The 18450-nt window shown below is 58.5% G+C and overlaps 1 protein-coding gene across 1 annotated transcript in view; it reads left to right on the forward strand.

Moving 5' to 3' along the window:
- Window positions 1–5146: 5146 nt before the first annotated feature.
- The window catches only part of CRYBG2 (crystallin beta-gamma domain containing 2), a 36340-nt gene continuing 23036 nt past the window's right edge, over window positions 5147–18450 (forward strand). The window contains exons 1-3 of the mRNA XM_065576862.1: window positions 5147–9048; window positions 10265–10352; window positions 14429–15620. Coding sequence (XP_065432934.1) covers window positions 8816–9048; window positions 10265–10352; window positions 14429–15620 — 1513 coding nt within the window. The 5' untranslated portion in view covers window positions 5147–8815. The remainder of the gene's footprint in view (window positions 9049–10264; window positions 10353–14428; window positions 15621–18450) is intronic.

Consider the following 18450-nt stretch of genomic DNA (forward strand, 5'->3'; position numbering starts at 1 on the left):
CTCTCCCAGCAGGGGGTGCTGTAGGGAATGGGGCAGGAGCAGTGGCTGTGTGGGAACTCACACCTATTCCAGTCCCAGCCTCTCCCAGCAGGGGGCGCTGTAGGGAATGGGGCAGGAGCAGTGGCTGTGTGGGAACTCACACCTATTCCAGTCCCAGCCTCTCCCAGCAGGGGGCGCTGTAGGGAATGGGGCAGGAGCAGTGGCTGTGCGGGAACTCACACCTATTCCAGTCCCAGCCTCTCCCAGCAGGGGGCGCTGTAGGGAATGGGGCAGGAGCAGTGGCTGTGGGGGGACTCACAGCTACTCCAGTCCCAGCCTCTCCCAGCAGGGGGCGCTGTAGGGAATGGGGCAGGAACAGTGGCTGTGGGGGAACTCACAGCTACTCCAGTCCCAGCCTCTCCCAGCAGGGGGTGCTGTAGGGAATGGGGCAGGAGCAGTGGCTGTGTGGGAACTCACACCTAGTCCAGTCCCAGCCTCGCCCAGCAGGGGGCGCTGTAGGGAATGGGGCAGGAGCAGTGGCTGTGTGGGAACTCACACCTATTCCAGTCCCAGCCTCTCCCAGCAGGGGGCGCTGTAGGGAATGGGGCAGGAGCAGTGGCTGTGGGGGGACTCACAGCTACTCCAGTCCCAGCCTCTCCCAGCAGGGGGCGCTGTAGGGAATGGGGCAGGAACAGTGGCTGTGGGGGGACTCACACCTAGTCCAGTCCCAGCCTCGCCCAGCAGGGGGCGCTGTAGGGAATGGGGCAGGAGCAGTGGCTGTGCGGGAACTCACACCTATTCCAGTCCCAGCCTCAGACTCCAACCGAAGCAGGAGGTTCCTAATGGGGGATGAAACCAGTGCTGCCCAGAGGATTCAGGGGGCCTGGGGCAAAGCAATTTTGGGGGCCCCTTCCAGAAAAAAAAAGTTGCAATACTATAAAATACTATATTCTCATGGGGGCCCCTGCGGGGCTTGGGGCAAATTGCCCCACTTGCCCCCCCGCCCCCCGGGCGGCCCTGGATGAAATGTTTTTTCCATGGGTCCCCCTGTGAAGTGGAGGCGTCTCCCTGGCTCACAGGCTCCCCGTGCTGTATGCGGGCTGTGCCACCCCTTTGTATAACCCCCACCAGCATCTCTCCCCCAGAGGCAGCTCTCGCCATCCAGCAGCTGCGGTTTAAAGAGTCTTGCGGGTGTGTGACTCATGTTTCGCTGACTTCCCCCCCATGGCCCACCCCAGCCCCGGCTGAGGGGGAAGATACTGTGTGCAGGGCTGGGCTGGCCTCTCAGCCCCTCTGCTTGTCACTTCAACAGGAAGAGCTGAAGGAAGCAGCAGCCTCGAGCTCTCGTCTTTGCTGCGCTCTGAGAAATCCCCTCATTTACCAGCAGGCCGGGTGACTAATCCCCACCGCATGGCGCATGGGGGGGCAGGCAGGCAGGTACCCAGCTGTCTAAGGACAGGGCCTGGGGCCTTCCAAGAACTCACTCAAGGCTGCAGGCTGGGGGTGGGGGGAATTAACCCATCATTCCCCAGTGACACAGTACGAAGCGCTCAGGGTAGTGACCATATTATGGGCCTGATCCTGCTCTTTTGAAACCGACAGGAGTTTTGCCATGGACTTCGACGGGAGCAGGAGCAGGGCCTGTGTCCTCTCTTGTGGCCCAGTCCTGTGGGGTGAAGAGCCTTTTCGGGAAGGTGCTGCGGTCCCCTCAGATTTCCTTGGGAGCTGAGGTGGCTCAGCACCTTTCAGGATCAGGCCCAGCGGCAGGGCCACCCGGGGGGAGGGGCAAGTGGGGCACTTTGCCCCGGACCCCGCAGGGGCCCCCACGAGAATATAGTATTCTATAGTATTGCAACTTTTTTTATGGAAGGGGCCCCCGAAATTGCTTTGCCCCAGACCCCCTGAATCCTCTGGGCGGCCCTGCCCAAAGGAAGCATGGTCTTGTGGTTAAGCCAGAGGCCTCAGAGCCAGGGCATCTGGGCTCAGTTCCTGTGTCGCCTTGGGCAAGTCATGGCACTGCTCCATGCCTTGGTTTCCCCACCTCTAAAATGGGGCTAGTGAGAGGTAGACAAGCTATTTATTTCCCTTGGTCTAGCCAGGGGCTGGGCTGGAGGGATTGGTCTGTCCTCTCAGGTTAAGAAGTGTGTGACTTCCCCACCAGATACATCCCTCCCTGGGTCACAGAGCTGGGGCTGGACGTGGGGACTGCAGGCCAGGCGGGTGGGCCTCCTTCCCTAGCTGAGTCATGGAGCAGGCTCCTCCGAGCTGCCTGTTCAGTGGGGAAAGGCCTCTGATCCCCCCTCCTGCCCGGGTGCAGCGCGCTGAGAGCTCTGCCTGCTCGGACGGCTGCCCGCCCGCTGCCGACGCGAAAACTCTGCAGAGAGCTGAGCAGAGCGTTTCGAGGAACAAGCTTCCTCCTGAGAGGAAGAAGAAACCAGCGAGGCTGGGAGAAGGGAAAGGCACCTGGCCGGGCTCCATGCGTCTTCAGTTCCGCCTCTGCAGCAGCTGAGATGTGTCTGCCCAGGGGACCTAGCATCTGAGACTGTCAGACACCAGGGGGGTTGCCTATGGGGCTGAAATGGACGCCTTACTTCAGTTGAACGTTTTGCCTTCCAAAGGCTTGAACTGTTTTTCCCTCTTTTTCGGTATCTTTAATCAAAGGTTGGAAGGATTGTTAATGCCGTGTCTGCCGTGGGGCTGAGCAGGCGGAGGGCTCTGACTACCGAGCCCCGGACCTTGTTTAACGTGTAAGGTTGGACAGTGACTGGGTGAGATTGACAGCTTTAGCCCGTTTAGTTCATCTAAATTAATACATCATCCTGCAGCTCCCCTGCCTTCAGCCTGCAGCTGGAGTGCCCCCTGGTGGGCGAACTTCAGACATGATCTGGTGGAGCAGAGTTCAGGTTTGAGTTCCCAGGTCCCCTGGGTTAGTCAGGGGGGCAGCATGGGGATTGAAACAGGGAGCCCACGGTCAGCACCTCACTCATTGTTTAGCATTTCGCTACAAGACGGGGCTTGAAGGACATTCCCCTGGTGCCTCCTTGTGGTTCATGTGAGAACTGTTGGGGTTGTATCCGCACCGCTTGCGACCTGGAGGCGGTGCGTTCAGATTCAGAGCCAGCGCAGAAGGGAGCGGGGAGGAGACGGTGGCGGAGCGACTACTGAATACATCAGTGCTGGGAAGGCGGCCAGCACCAGGGCAGACGCAAGCCAACCGGGAAGGCCAGGGCAGCGCGGAGGGGCATGGAGAAGAAGTCGTCTCTGAGATTGGCATCTGCTCAATCTGTCACAAGGAGGGTGGATCTGCTGTAGCCGGCCTGGTCTGGTGCGGTACAGAGCTCCCTGCCGTGGTCTGGAGCAGGAGTTCTCAACCTTTTTCTTTCGGAGCCCCCCAGCACGCTATAAAAACTCCATTGCCCACCAGTGCCACAAGTACTGGTTGTCTGCATACAAAAGCCAGGGCCGGCGTTAGGGGGTAGCAAGCGGGGCAATTGCCTGGGGCCCCACGCCACAGGGACCCCCGCAAAGCTACATTGCTCAGGCTTTGGCTGCAGCCCCGGGGGTGTCAGAGTTGCCAGGTATCTGGTTTTCGACCGGAATGCCTGGTGGAAAAGGGACCCTGGTGGCTCCTGTCAGGTCAGTCTGGTCAGCGGTGCAGCGGGGACCCAGGGCTGGGGGCCCAGTGCCAGCTCCGCAGCTCCCATTGGCTGGGAACCACGGCCAATGGGAGCTGCGGGAGCGGCACCTGCTGGTGCGAGGGCAGTGCATGGAGCTTCCCTGGCCGCCCATGTGCCTAGGGGCCATCGGGACCCTGCACCCCCTCCCACACCCCAACCCTCTGCGCCAGCCCGGAGTCCCCTTCTGTACCCAAACTCCCTCCCAGAGCCTGCACCCCCCCAACCCCCTGCCCCAGCACCAAGCCCCTTCCTGCACCCCAAACCCCTCATCCCCAGCCCCACCCCAGAGCCCACACCCCCAGATGGAGCCCTCACCCCCCCTGCACTCCAACCCCCAGTCCCCTCCTGTACCCCAAACCCCTCATCCCCAGCCCCACCCCAGAGCCCATACCCCCAGCTGGAGCCCTCACCCCCCCTGCACCCCAACCCCCAGTCCCCTCATGCACCCCAAACCCCTCATCCCCAGCCCCACCCCAGAGCCCATACCCCCAGCTGGAGCCCTCACCCCCCCTGCACCCCAACCCCCAGTCCCCTCCTGCACCCCAAACCCCTCATCCCCAGCCCCACCCCAGAGCCCATACCCCCAGCTGGAGCCCTCACCCCCCCTGCACCCCAACCCCCAGTCCCCTCCTGCACCCCAAACCCCTCATCCCCAGCCCCACCCCAGAGTCGACACCCCCCAGCCAGAGCCCTCACCCCCCCTGCACCCCAACCCCCAGTCCCCTCCTGCACCCCAAACCCCTCATCCCCAGCCCCACCCCAGAGTCGACACCCCCCAGCCAGAGCCCTCACCCCCCCTGCACCCCAACCCCCAGTCCCCTCCTGCACCCCAAACCCCTCATCCCCAGCCCCACCCCAGAGCCCACACCCCCCAGCCAGAGTCCTCACTCCTCCTCCCACACCCCAACCCCCTGCCCCAGCCCAGTGACAGTGAGTGAGGGTGGGGGTGGGGTAGAGCGAGAGATGGAGGGAGGGGGGATGGAGCGAGCAGGGGCGGGGCTTCAGAGAAGGGGCGGGGCAGGGGTGTTCAGTTTTGTGCCATTAGAAAGCTTGCAAGCCTAGGTGTCAGAGCTTCCTGCCCTGGGCCCCAGCGAGTCTAATACTGGCCCTGCTTGCAGCCCCCCTGGGTGCCCTGGACCTCTGGCTGAGAACCCCTGGTCTGGAGAGAGAGAGATTGCCAGCCTCCAGGTAGAGCCACCAGAATAAAGTGAGTCCACAGGACAAAGCTCACTTCAGAGCCCAGCCCGCATTGCTGATAGCCCATGGCAATCTGCCTGAAGTCAAGTGGTCATCACGGGGTTAACTGGGTTAATCACAGTATTATGGGTTGGAGCCATGCTCTGCCTTGCTGTTACTTCCTGTTTGGTTAGTGGGGTTTCCCACTCCCACGCTCTGTTGGGTTGTAGTCCAGAGCAGCGGCGAGTTCCCAGCCTGCAGTCCTGTGAGTGTCTTTGCTCAGTCCCTTTAGAAAAGTGCCCAGTGCTCGGCCTGGTGGGAGTCACAGCTGCCCCCCAGGCACAGTATGTTGAGCGAGGCGGGTTTCACAGCCACACCCTGCCTTTACTTTGTGCTAGCTGCGGGTCTCACCTTAGAACACACCAGCAGCTGCAGCGAGGCTGGGGTCATCTCCATTTTACAATCCCTGCACTGGTTCCCATTATTTCACTGGGCTGTGGGTGTCCGCACCCTGCTGGCCTGCCCCATCTCCAGGGACTTCTCGCGCCTTATTTTCCCCGGCTCAGGGGAAGGCGACCCCCAGCTGGTCCTTCACGCTCACCCTCAGCCCAGCTCTGGGAGCTTTGGGCTGGCGCTGCGAAGGGTTTTCTAAAGCGCCGTGGTCACTCAGTCGCAGGAGCGCCGGGGATTGTCAGTGATTTAGCAAACGCTGCCTGTTGCCCTTGTCTCATGCGGCTCTAGTGACCCGACTGCAGGCACTGTGATGCCCTTGTATTGCCCACGTGTACAGCAGAGCCCTGGCGTGAGCTGGCTCTGAGGGGCAGGAGGCAGCCGAAAGTCCCAAGCAGTAGCGCTCCCAGCGCCTCCCTCAGGAGCCCGTCCCCAGCCTAATTCAGCCCCTGTTGAGTCCTGCCTTTGGGGTGTATGAAGCCTGGCCTCCACCCCAGCCCCAGCCTGGCCTCCTGATGTTTCCTTGCTCCCTCCATCTCTCAGCTGGACTCTCAGACCCTCTTTTCAGGCTGCCGGGCCAGAATTCAGGGACCTGGTGACAGACTGAGGCCGCGGCTCACAAGCCCCACCCCAAGACTTGCAGCAGGGACGAGTCCAGAGAGGTTAGCAAGGCTCTGGGTGGGTCAGAGGACCGGCACTGACCTATAGGGTCCTTCCCATCTGGGTTGCTGAAGGCGACTCGGTCAGTAGTGCCAGGCCAGTCTGGTGGCTGCGGTGACAGGCCAATGGCCTGTGTGAAATGTTTGGTGTGTCCACATCTCAAATCCCCACCCTCAACTGGCACTGCCTGGCCCCCTCGTGGGCAGACCCAGCAGAGAGGCTAAGGACTGAGCGGGTCTCGGAGACTGAACTCCCCTCTAGGTCCGAGATGGGGTCCCCCTAATGCAGGGCTGAAGCACGCTGGCCAGGCAGAGAGGGGGCAGCTTTTTGGTGCAGGGAGCATGTGTCTCTTGGTTCTGTGTTTGTACAGCACCTTGCACAATGGAGTCCTGGGGCAGGAGCGGGGCTCTTGGCACGACTGCAGTACACGTCATGCATAATAATAATACTACCTGAGGATTCAGGTTTCTAGGACTCTCAGTCTGGTGCATTCATTCCCTGGTGCTGCCTTTGCAAGGGGATGTTGGGATGCTTTGGCATGAAAGACATGCCCAGCACTCGGGGCCGGATTAAGCCATGGGCCCCATAGGCCTGTGCCTGGGACTAGAGGCAGTGCTGATGCCCAAAGCTCAGCTTTCATTTGTAAAAGAATGATGTTTCCAGCCCTCACGGGGGCGAAGAAAAACTTGAAGCTGTGACATGAATATAACCAGCGCAGAGGCGGCTTCCTGAGTCTGCAGAGAGCCTGAACCAAGAGCTCTGAGAAGGCTGAGCTGCACCAGTCATCTCAATGGGCTGTTTGCTACCAGACCCACTGCTCTGGGAGGGGGCCCTCACTGCTGTCACCTGCAGGGGTGAAGTTGGCAGGGCCCCGGTATGCTATGCAGAGTCCTCTGCTCAGGTGGGTGGGAGATAAATCCTCCACCTTTAGGGCAGACCCCAGCCTGCCTGAATGCCGGGAGCAAGAGTGCAGGGGTGGGAACGCCCAGCCTACCCACAGTGGAGTGGTAGTAACCTCCCCACCAGCTCGGCCAATGGCTCTCATGTGGGGTGTCCCTAGGGGACCTATGTGATAGGGCTCAAGGTAACAGCCCTGGTAACTGGTCCCTCTGCCTGGGCTCCACAGGCTTCCCAGGGCCTTGCTCCCACTCCAACTGGGGCCGAGCTATGGCAAAGGGGTGGGGTCCACTAGAGGGGCCCGAGGGAGCTGGATTGCCTTAACCTGGGCCTGTTAGCTCTCATTTTCTGGGGCTCCCGTGCTGCCAGTCCCCTGCCCCATTTTTGAGATCCAATGGTTTGGACCCATGGGGTAATTTCCACATAGTCGTTCCATACAGTGAGTGTGCAACAGCATCAGCTTGGGGTGTGACCCTCTCGGGTGCCATGTGCTAAGGAGGCTTGGGCTGGGTTTCAGCCCCTGGATGGGAGACCCACCTGGCAGCAGACACTGAAGTTGGTGAGTCTGTTTCCTGTGAGTCAGTGCCTCCTCCTCCATGAGCGGGTGCCATGCTGTGGGAGGAGCCATCGTTTGCATAGCTATGGTCATTAAAGATCCCAGGCACCTTTTGCCTGTGTGGAGATGTTAACCCCATTGTTATGGCTAAATTCCAACTCAGGGAACTGCCATCTGCTGCCCGAAATCTCCCTAGGGTTTGGAAAAGATACAGTATTCCTCCTCACTTCCTGTCCTAAACTGCTGTGCAGTATTGCTAAACAGCTGCTGTGCTCCACCCCAGAGGTGGCTGCATTCTAACGTTGGATGAAGTGATCAATATATAAAGTGCTTTAGGCTCCTTCAGGTAAATATATAAATATAAGTTATTTGTTATTAACAATGCCCAAAATGTCCCTCCTCAGACTTTATCTAGGGCACAACACCCCCCCGCCCCATCAGGGGGAATATGGAGAAGCAGCGGACTGAAGATTTATTATAAGGCTCTGCCACTTCATAACAGCTAGGCTGTTTGGAAAACCGGGCTAGTGGAATGAGAGTGGGGCTGGGAGCCAGGGTTCCCTTGCCCCCTCTCAGGTACTGCATCTCAGACTAGACTTGGGAAGTCACCCCAAAATCTGGAAAATGGGGGCAATGATCAGATTTACCCCCCTTCCCCTCCTGATAACGAGGGGGGGGCTTCTTAGAGGGGGCTCCTCTACCCAAGTAAGGGATGTAAAAGATCCATGAGACCACCCACTTGATCTCCCCTGGCCTGCTTAGTAGAGATGGGCTTGATCCAGCCCCCCAGCTTTGGAGGGGCCTGGATCAGCCTCCGAAAGGTGGAACTGGGGGCTGTGTCAACGGTGAATCTATGGGCCAGGCTGCAGTTCCCCTGGGCCCTCAGTCCCTTGCTGTCTCACTGTTTGTTGTTGACAGTGCCGGGGTGAGACTTTCCCCAAGGACTCAGGCTGCTGAGATCTGCCTTGTTTGTTCTCTAAACAAACATGCAGCAGGTCGGATTCTTTCCCGGAGCCACTGAGTCTCAAATCCCAGCCCCCCTTTCCCCCCGTCCGAGGCCTTGGCTGGGCGCTTTCCCTGGGCGGTCACGTTGCACACCTGTCTCCAGGCTGCGGTCACGCTCACGTGACCGGGCTCGAGTTCCCAGTGCCAGGTAACAGCCCCGGTAACCAGGCCCTCTGCCTGGGCCCCACAGTCCTCTGGGGACCGCTCTGGCCGTGCTCCCAGCTGGGCACGGCTGGATCTGTCAGCATTGCCGCAGCAGGTGTTACTCCCCGCTCCCTCCCCAGCACACACACCCGGATTCTCCCAGGTGGGTCGGACGCCAACGCCGGCTCCTGGCTAAGAAAAGCCGGCTGGGTGAGTGGGGAGCGGTGCTCCCGGCTCGCCCCTCCACTGGCCTCTAGCCCTCTGGTTGCTAATGTCTCTCAGGGCCGAAGACCAGGCAGGCTCCCCCCAGCGGGACCCCCCCCGAGCCAAGAAAGGGGGCATCAGGAGGCGGCTCGCCCAGCTCTTCTCCCGAAGTGAGATCAGCCTGACGGAGCTGCAGAGGAAGGAGGGCATCAGGGATGGCCCCAGCGCCCCTAGAGCTGCAGCCCACCAGGATGGGAAAGGGAAAGAGAAGAGGAGCAAGTTGCGGGGGTCCTTGCAGAGGTGAGCTCCCCGGAGGCGGGCAGTGGGTGAGCTGGAACTTCTGGCTGCGGGGAAGGGGTCTGCTAGCTTGGACCTGGAGACGTCTGCACACGTGGGGTGGGGGCGGGGGTTTGCCCATCAGCGCGACGGGTGGATCTGTGCATGCACGTGAGTGACCGTGACAGGCCGCTGTGTTTTCGCATGTGCCTGACAAGTGGTGGGCCCGTTTGTCCATGTGCATGTTGTGATTGTGACGAGCACAGGTGTGTGTTTGCGTGTGTGTGCGCCAGGGGCATGTTCCGCGTTCAGCTGTGAATGTTTATCCCCCTCACACGCTCCCCACCCAGGGATGTGCTGAGCGGTGGCTATACAACTTGTGCCTCTTTTGCTCTTGGTGTGTTTACAGGAGCCCTTTCAGGAAGCAGGCCCGCTGCTGAGTCAGCCTGGGGAGGTTTGATAGGCGACTAGGATCTGGGTCTGTCTTTCATTCCCAGCCCATAAGGAAGCGGGAGCAACCCCTAGGCTGGCGCGCTTGAGGACGGGGGCTGAATTCTTGCCTGTGTCTCCTTTGTGTGAACGGGTCACTAATGGATCCAAGCTTGTAGTCACTATGTCCAGACCACATACAACCTGGTGGTTTCAGAATCTAATCAGTGCACATCCAGTCAATATACACCCGGCAATCAATACATCCTGTCCACGTGCATCTCACAGTCAGAGTATCTGGTCCATACACAAGGGACCCCGTCCCACTGCCTGGTCCATAGACACCTTATAGTCAGCATGATCTGTGTTTGCAGTATCTGGTCTGTACATAGCTTGAATCCATGGTGCTCGGTTCATGTGACCCTCAAAGTCAAGGTGTCCAGCCTGTACCCTTCAAAATGGGCTGTAGATTCAGGAGGCCAACTCCCTACCCTAGCACACCCAGTCCAAACAAGATGCATTCCTGTCCTACCCTACGGGATGGGGAACTGGGAGGCAAAGTCCCTCAAGATAGAGTCGAGGGAGCCTGTGCGCATAGACTGGAGGGTTCTGCCTTCTGAGATGGTTCTTCTCATGATGGGCTGAGATCATTGGGAGACAACTGAAAAGCCCAGGTACTCCCCTCCTTCCACCTGGAGAGGGGTCTGAGCCAGGCAGTTTGGATTCAGAGCTTTCCCCAAGATCAGGCAGACCGGGCTCTGGGCCCGTCACTAGCATCAATGTCTGCCATGGACTTTGCGCTTCACTCTAGGATGGCCGTGGAGGACAAGATCTCAGCTGGGGGAAGCTGCAGCGAGGAGCCCCCCCATCCCAGAAGGCCCCAGAAGGCATCTTCGAAGGTGAGGCCTCTGTGGCGTGAATGGCTGTGGAAAGGACCTGGGTCTGGCCTGGGGCATGCGGGCTTGCTCAACTCCTGGGACAGAAGGAGCTGTGGAGCGGCCTGTGAGCATCCCCTGTGCAGAGCCAGCGGGTCAGTCGCTGTAGCATTCTCCTTCCTTTGGTAACTGATACCCAGAGGCCTGCCCGATTCTCCAACACGTAACCATGGGGTCACTCGGCCCTTTGTGCTGCTGGCAGCAGGGACCCCGGGCACAGGGCCTCTCAGAGCGCAAGGCCATGGCCAGTCTGCTCCACTGAACGTGCCTGAGGCTGGCCCTGCTGTTGGGGCCGGCCGCCCTGGCACGTGTGAGGGTTAAGGAGACAGGTTCTCCAGCTGGGCTGGAGTGTGGTCTAGTGGTTAAAGCGGGGATCCAGGGACTTGGGTTCTTTTCCTGGCTCTGCCACTCACCTGCTCTAGGACTTTGGACAAGTCGCTGAATCATTGTGTGCCTCAGTTTCCGCCCCTGTAAATGGGGATAATAGTGCTTGAAATCCCCAGAGGCGGGACCCTGCTTTCAGAACTGCAGCCTTCTGTGCCTCTCCCGTCAGAGGCCTCCTCCATCCAGGGAGGGGAATATCCCAGAGGCTTGTCTGTCTGCTTTCCGCGGGCAAGGGTTGGTGCAGTGAGGCATGTGGGCATGGGGCATCACTGATGAATGATATTTTGCCCTTCAAGAGAGACACATGCTCCAGGCTCTCAAAGTTAATGAGTGATGCCCCAGGCCTGTCCCCATGGAAGTGGGGCAGTCTCATTTCCCCAGTGACAGATGGGGAAACTAAGGCACGGGGAAGGGAAATGACTTGCCAGGGTCAGTGACCCTGGGGGCCAGATTCTCCCGAGCTGCGTGGTGTCATGTACACCATTGTTACCGGGTTGTGTTTGACACTCGCTCTCCACAGGAACAAACTGGTGACACAAGGCGCAAGGCAGGGGAGAATCAGGAACAGAACCCAGCAGTCCTGGCTCCCCATCCATCCCTTACTCTGGTTACCAGACCCCCTTGGGATTCACTGTAGCTTTGCTCTTGGTGCCTTTCTTCCTTCCTGCTGATTTCACTGACTTCTGCAGAAGCAGCAGGCTGTGGGGTGAGGGTGCCCCCTCTTGGGAGCTCGGGAGTACTGCATGACAATAAGAGCAATACCTTGGAATGTCCTGTTTCCCATGTAATTCTGTCCGCGCTTTGATCCTGCTGGCGTTTGAAAGCCATAAACAGGGAGGCCTGGGGGGAAACGCATGGGCCCATCACTAAACCCCACTGACAGCTTTGGGGAGGGACGAGCTCTCCTGGGGAAAGCATATGCACATCTATATATTTTCTCCAGCTCTCTGTCTGTTTCCCTCTGTCTCTCACCTGTCTGCCCATCCATCATAGTGATAATATCTGCAAGACACCTCGTCTGGCCCTGCGGCAGGAACTGAGCACTGGAATGGGTTACCTAGGGAGGTGGTGGAATCTCCATCCTTAGAGGTTTTTAAGGCCCAGCTTGACAAAGCCCTGGCTGGGATGATTTAGTTGGGGTTGGTCCTGCTTTGAGCAGGGGATTGGACTAGATGACCTCCTGAGGTCTCGTCCAACTCTAATCTTCTATGATAGGCTGTGCTTTGCAGGGACACAGCTGTAAGAGGAAGGGATTTTCCCCATCATTGAATGGGGCCCCCAAATCCCCCACCATGATGTTCCTTCTGTGTGTGTTTGTGATGCCAGTGCAAGCAGATGAGCAGAAGCCCCCCAGAATCATGAGATGGGCTTAAACTCTCATGAGATTTTTAAAAAACAGTAAATGATGGGTTCTTTTTATGGGCCCTCTGTCCATGCTTAAGGGCTTTTCTCAGCAATCATGAGGGCTAGGAACTTACTTTCGTTTTAATGGAAGCTGAGTGTCTCGGGTGATCACCTGACTCCAGGAGCTGGGGCTTTAAGAAAACCACCAAATGTCACAAGCTTCGTGATAAAATCGTGAGAGTGGGCAACACTCTATGGCAGTCACTGATTGTATCTACAACCTGGCCTGTTCCCATGGCAAACAGCCTGAGGCCTCCGCTAGAAACACACCCGCTCTGGGGTTCCTGCGTGTCTCTCCTCTGTTCCCTGCGTTCCGTCAGAGCAGGGGTCTGCGACTCCAGAGAAGAATTTGCTCAGGGACGGTGCAGGGATCCCCAGACTTCAGCAGAGACACTGCTACGCCGGCCCGTTCATCAGGGCAGAGGGGCTTGCGCAGAGCCTGGCTCTAGCCCATCAGCTCAGTGAACACCTACGAACGTTACAGGACAGAAAACAACCCAGTGCCTATTAAAGGAGAGAAACCTGCCCCCCGGGTCCCTGCTCTGGGCCGCGTGAGTCACCCCCGGTATTAGCGCAGTTCTCGTGGGAAGCTGCCCATCGGGTGGGTGAGGGAACGTGCGAAGGTGGTGAATCTAATCTCCCCAGGTGCCTGTGGAACACGTGTGCTCTGCTGGCCTGTGTCTAATAGCTTTAGCTCCTTCCTGCTGCACCAGTGACTCCTGAGGGTGGAACCCCTCTGGCTGTTTGCGCGGAAGCCAGCGCCTTGCCCCAGGGAAAGGCTGGAGCCTGGCTCAGCTGGGGCAAGTGAAACCACGGTGTAGGGGCCAATGGGGATTATGTAAGGCTGGCGCTCGCTCTGCTGCTACATGTCAGATCCCTGCGGCTGCCAGCCTGTACGTCCCCAGAGACAGGGACACGGGGGCCACCTCCTATCTGTTGGATCAGGAGCCGCCCGCATTGGCCCAGGGACTCGGATCTCCTCTAGTGAGCAGGATTTACTATAACAGAGACTTGGACCTGATCCAGTGACGCAGGGACCAGCGCCTGAGTTGCTGAGTCAGAGGTTAGGACTTTCCCCGACAGCTGGAGTGGGATCTCGTTCAGTGACCAGGAACTCCCATAGCCCAGGGACATGGAGTCCCAGACCTAACCCAGTGGGACAGGCCTTATTGAGTGACAGGAGCACCAAGATCTCCTAGCGCGTGGGGTCTCCTCCACTCCCCCAGCAATTGGGAGAAGGGCTTTCTCTTATGTCCCTGGAACCAGGCCCTCCCTCCTCTTGCTGCGATGACGCGGCCCCGCTGATCTGCACGGGCACTGCCGTTCCCAGAGCAGCTGCGTGAAACTGCCAGTCAGAGACAAAGTGACGGGCGCTGGCCAGCCTCCTGGATCCCCTCCCCTGCCGGGCCTGAGTTCTCGTTCATTTCTTGGTGTTGCCTTGATGCTGCGGGAGCAAGGGAAGGACACTCTGATCCTGCCACTGCTGGACCAGCTCTCTCCTGGGCTCACGCTTTCTACTTCCCTCCTTCACCAGCCAGAGAATCTGGCTGAGACCCAGGTCTGCCCGCCTGCCCCTGTGAACAGAGATCCCCATGTGGGAGCTGTCTGCATAGGGATCACAATGCACAGTTGAAGAAGACCCACAGGCAGGAGCTGGCAGGCCCCAGGCACTGTGGAAATGCAGTTATCGGGGAGTGGGTGGCTCAGGAAACGGATTCTGGGTTCTGGATCTTTTCTCACTTGCCAGAAACCAAATCTCATCCCCATCAGTATGAAGCAAATGGGGGGGGGCGGGAGGGGAGAGGGGCGGTGAGTCCCGTGCTGTGTGAAGAAGCTACATCACAACTAGCGAGGGTGGCCGTGCTGCCCCTGTCCGGCGGATAGGCGCTCAGCAGGGCTGAGATACCAGCACTAGGACACTGAGCGTATCTGAAGTTTCCCCTATTGCTCTGATCGAACCCAGCAGTGTGGACGTGAATCAATTCTAGAACCAGGGGAGCCCGGGTGACACCAAGCGTTGGGGGGAGTGGCGGGGGGGGGGGGGGGGCAGAATTCCAGCCTCTCAGCCAGTCAGGTGCAGGATCCCGCCCTTGCGAGCCCTGGCGCTCAGGGCAGGGGCTCTCGCTGATGCTCCTGCTAGCCAGCACCGATGTGCTGCTGTGTGGGGAGGGAGAGCTCAAGTGGCTGCTTACCGGCCTCCACTGCCTCCTGCCCGTGCACCCGCTCATGATTCCCTCTCCTTCCCCCCACAGCCGCATGCTCTCAGCTACTCGGAGTCCGACCTCTGGAGGAACGGCCTCCTGCGGACGTTTGGGACCCTGCCTTGGCGGAGGCGGCAAAACAGCCATCTGGAGCTCTCAGGCACCGGCGCCGGTGGTACGGGTCAGCTGGGGAGCTCGCTGGGCCAGCCCTGGCCTTGCGGGCGGCTACGGAGACCTGCGGTCGGCAGTGATTTGGATATGGCAGACCGGCGTGACCTGTGCTCTGCTGGGAACCTGGCCGGAGAGCAGGAGACTCCAGAGCCATCTGCTTGGCCCATGGACACGGGGAATTCGAAGCCAGCCGCACCCAGCCAGGTGGAAATCTTTGCATCCTTTGACTCTCTGCTGGACAAAGAAGATGGGAGCTCCTGGGGAGAATCTGTCTCCATCGGCAGCACCTCCCTGGACTTCCCTGCCAGCCCCGAGACGCAGGGGGAAGACTACAAGCTCCCAGCCGCCCAGGAGGAACCCAGCAGAGCCCCGGAGCCTCTGACAGATTGGGCTGAAAGCCTTTTCCAAGAGTATTTAGACTCGGGGACCTTCCGCCCTAAGGCAGCGGGACAGCCAGACCATGTGAGCCATGGCCATGGGGAATCCACCTCTGAACCGGAGACCTGTCTGTTCGCCAGTCCTTCCTATAATCGGATCAGCAGGATGGAGGAACCTGCAATAGGCAGGGAAAGCCCGGAACGGCCTCTGGAGACCATCCCGGGGGTTGAACCCGCCCCTGCCAACAGGCCTGCGAAGATCCGCTACGAGGTAACGATCATTCTGACCAAGGAGCAGGACGAGGGTGCGAAGAGCAGAGCAGAGGATCTGCCTAGGGTACGTGGGAATGGACGGGGTTCCCACGGAGATGCGAAGCCAGCTGGGGAGGCAGGAGTTTCTCAGGGGGTTGCTGAGTTGCAGAAAATGGATGAGCAATGTCATGGGGAACCAGACAGACCGGCTCCCCAGCTGGCAGCACGCAAGGAATTCCAAAACTTCACACTGCAAAGGGAGGGTACTGCTGGGGTGACCGGGCAGGTCCGCCCAGTCCCAGGGTGCCTGGTGACACCGCTGCAAGGATCAGAGCCCAACCCCAGGTGGAGACAGGACTGGCAGGAACAGAGCCTGGCCCACTGCAGGGACCTCTCGGCAGTGGAGGGGAGAGCCGTCCACGCGGCAGGAGACCCGGCCAGCAGGTACGTGAGGAAACAGGTTTTGAAAGGAACCTGGGCCAGCCCAGGCCGGTCGGCAAGAACTGGGGAGGGAGGCATGTCTCAGCAGAGACCGGAGCCAGAATGTCTCTGCTCCCCACCCTGGGAGCTGTATCCATTCAGCCTCCCTGGCACCTGAGCTCTCTCTCCCTCTGCCTGACTCATTGTCCCTGAGCAGCTGGGAAGGGACCCGAGAAGGGGAACCTCTGGCCGGAATCGCAGAGGGCCCCTGTGCCCATTGATGTCATGGGGGGGGGGAATGGGGACTCAGCCATTCATAAAAACAGTGAAAGGGGCTCCCTGAGTTCTGGGCTTGTATAAATCCTGGTGGGGTGGGGGTTGGATCTGGGGTCTCCGCTCTAAAATTGCAAGGCCAGATTCAGCTCCCAGTTGCATGGATGTCAATGCAGAGCGAGCGCACTGATAGCAGTGGAGTTACTCTGGATTTACTCCTGGGACCGGAGAGCAGAATTCAGCCTGCCAGAGGCATAAAGAAACAACCTGGATCACACACAAAAATATGGCTACATTCCAACCCGTGTATCCAACGGATCATGACCTAGAGACCACAGGGCGCTGGCTGCAGACAGGATTTCCAATAGGCCCCACTGGGCAGCCAGCCCATCATTGTGTGTCCAGCTGTCTGGTGGTGTTACCTGGGCAGCTCGGTCTTTTGTGCGTCCAGATGTGTATTTTGTAGGAGCAAGGTAGTCACCGGAGTTTGCTGTTGTTGAAAATATGGCTCCATCGACGGACTGTTGGGGTTCGGGCCAGGGGAAGCCCCCAAATGTAGACGACAATGTCATGAAATGTCAGCTGAGCAGAAACAGGCAGAAGGCAGCTGGGGCTCTTCCTCGAGGTCGCCGGTTCAAAGCCAGCCCCAGTAAGTGGTGGCTGGAACTTGTTACCATCTGATGCCTGTCCGGTGGCCTGGGTGCCATGAGTCTGCAGGTCTCCATCTAGTGCCTAAGGTTCAAGTATCCACATCACAAAAGCCTCCATTTCGGCTGATGCTGATTGGCACGGCGGAAGTTGCAATTTATTGTTGTGGGTGTCCAGTGGCTTTGGAACCGTTTTTATAGTGGGGGTGCTGAGAACCACTGACCAAAACTGTAAACCCTGTATGTGATGGAAACCACTTCAAGCCAGGGGGTGTGCTGTACCCCAGCACCCCTGTGTGTGTCTCTAGGGCGCATGGTATTTCGGGGCCCTTTACACAGTTTGGATTAGGAGCATTTAACTATCCACGTTGGGAATCATAACAATAATAGCAATATTGCTAGACTTTAAGGCCAGAAGGGACCATCATGGTCATAGTCTCACCTCCTGCACAACGCAGGCCACAGAACCTCACCCACCCACTCCTATAATAGACCCCTAACCTCTGACTGACTTACCAAAGTCCTCAAATCGTGGTTTAAAGACTTCGATACCTAGCTCGTACGTAGCACTTTTCATCAGTGGATCTCAAAGCCCTTTACGAAGGAGGTCAGTAAATGCATCTCATGGTACTGCAGTTGTAAAGGACAGACCCGGAGAAACTAAGTCAGTCGGTGAAATGCCAGGGCTCTCAGTTGGTCCAATAAAAGCTATTCCCTCCCCTACCAGGGTTCTTTGTGATCACAGTCAGCAGGAGGGCTGGACGCAAAGCTGCATCTTGCAACCTCTTCTAAATGTCACCAGGTCCAGGATGAGCCATTTTTCTGGCGGGAATGAATTCCAGAAGCTAGGAGGCTGCTGCTGAGAATTCCCAGCCTGTGACTCCTTCCTGGGACAGACAGCCCGAGCTTTCCGATGGTGGGGTGAGTCAGGGGGGAGAGTCAGTTTCTTAGGTAACTTGGGCCTGTGTCATTTTGGGCCTTGTGACCAGCACCTTCACTTTCACCAGGAAGTGGCGCGCCGCTGTGATGCGCTCTTGCCGGCTCGTTTTGCTCGGCAGGTGGCCAGACGCTTTCTGCAGTAGCCAAAGCTTCCAGGTGGCCTTTGAGGTAGAGCTGGGGGTCCGTTCTGAAGGGGACCACGATGAGGCCTGCATCCCCAAGGAAGGAATGTGTCAGCCCTTGACCAGCTGAGAGGGAAAGAAAGTGTCTCTGGCCACTGAAGCAATCTGGGCATCTAGGAGCAGTGGCAGACACCTGCCAAACCCCAGAGATTGGGAGCCACCTCAGCAATAGAGAGGGAGATGCCTGCAGCTGAGGGAGTGGTCACAGGCTTAACCAGCTGCTCAGTGCTTCCTTTGCCAGCCAGCGTTAGCTCCATCTTATCTGATTGATGCTTCCCTCCAGGCACTCATCTCTGCCAGACACTGGGGGAGCAGAGAGAGAGCTCCGTCTGGGGCCAGATGGAGACCGGAGTGCCATCTGATGGCTCTGTAGCCCATACTGCCTCGCGATTGCCCCAAGCAGTTTCCCGTAGCCACTAAACAAAGACTGCAGGGCTCCAGAGCTGGGAGTCCCCGTGAGATGGGACAATCTGGCGGTGCTGCACTTTGGGTACCTGTTGACAGGAGTGAATGGAACTGGTTTAAAGTGATACTGTCCAGACCTGCCGGGTCCCCTACTGGAGTCTTCAGAAGTGGAAGGATGGTCTAGTGGTTAAGGCACTAGTGTAGGGCTTGGGAAACCAGTGTTCAGTTCTCAGCCACAATCTTCCTGGGTGACCATGGGCAAGTCACTTAGCCTCTGTGTGCCTCAGTTCCCCACCTGTACACCGGGGATAATAGCACTGCCCTGCTTCACAGGGGTAAGTGAGGATAAATACATTAAAGATTGTGAGGTCCTCAGATACTAGAAGAATAGGGGCCATATAGCTACC

This window comes from Chrysemys picta, chromosome 23 (genome assembly GCF_011386835.1).
Source record: "Chrysemys picta bellii isolate R12L10 chromosome 23, ASM1138683v2, whole genome shotgun sequence".
NCBI classification, from domain to species: Eukaryota; Metazoa; Chordata; order Testudines; family Emydidae; genus Chrysemys; species Chrysemys picta.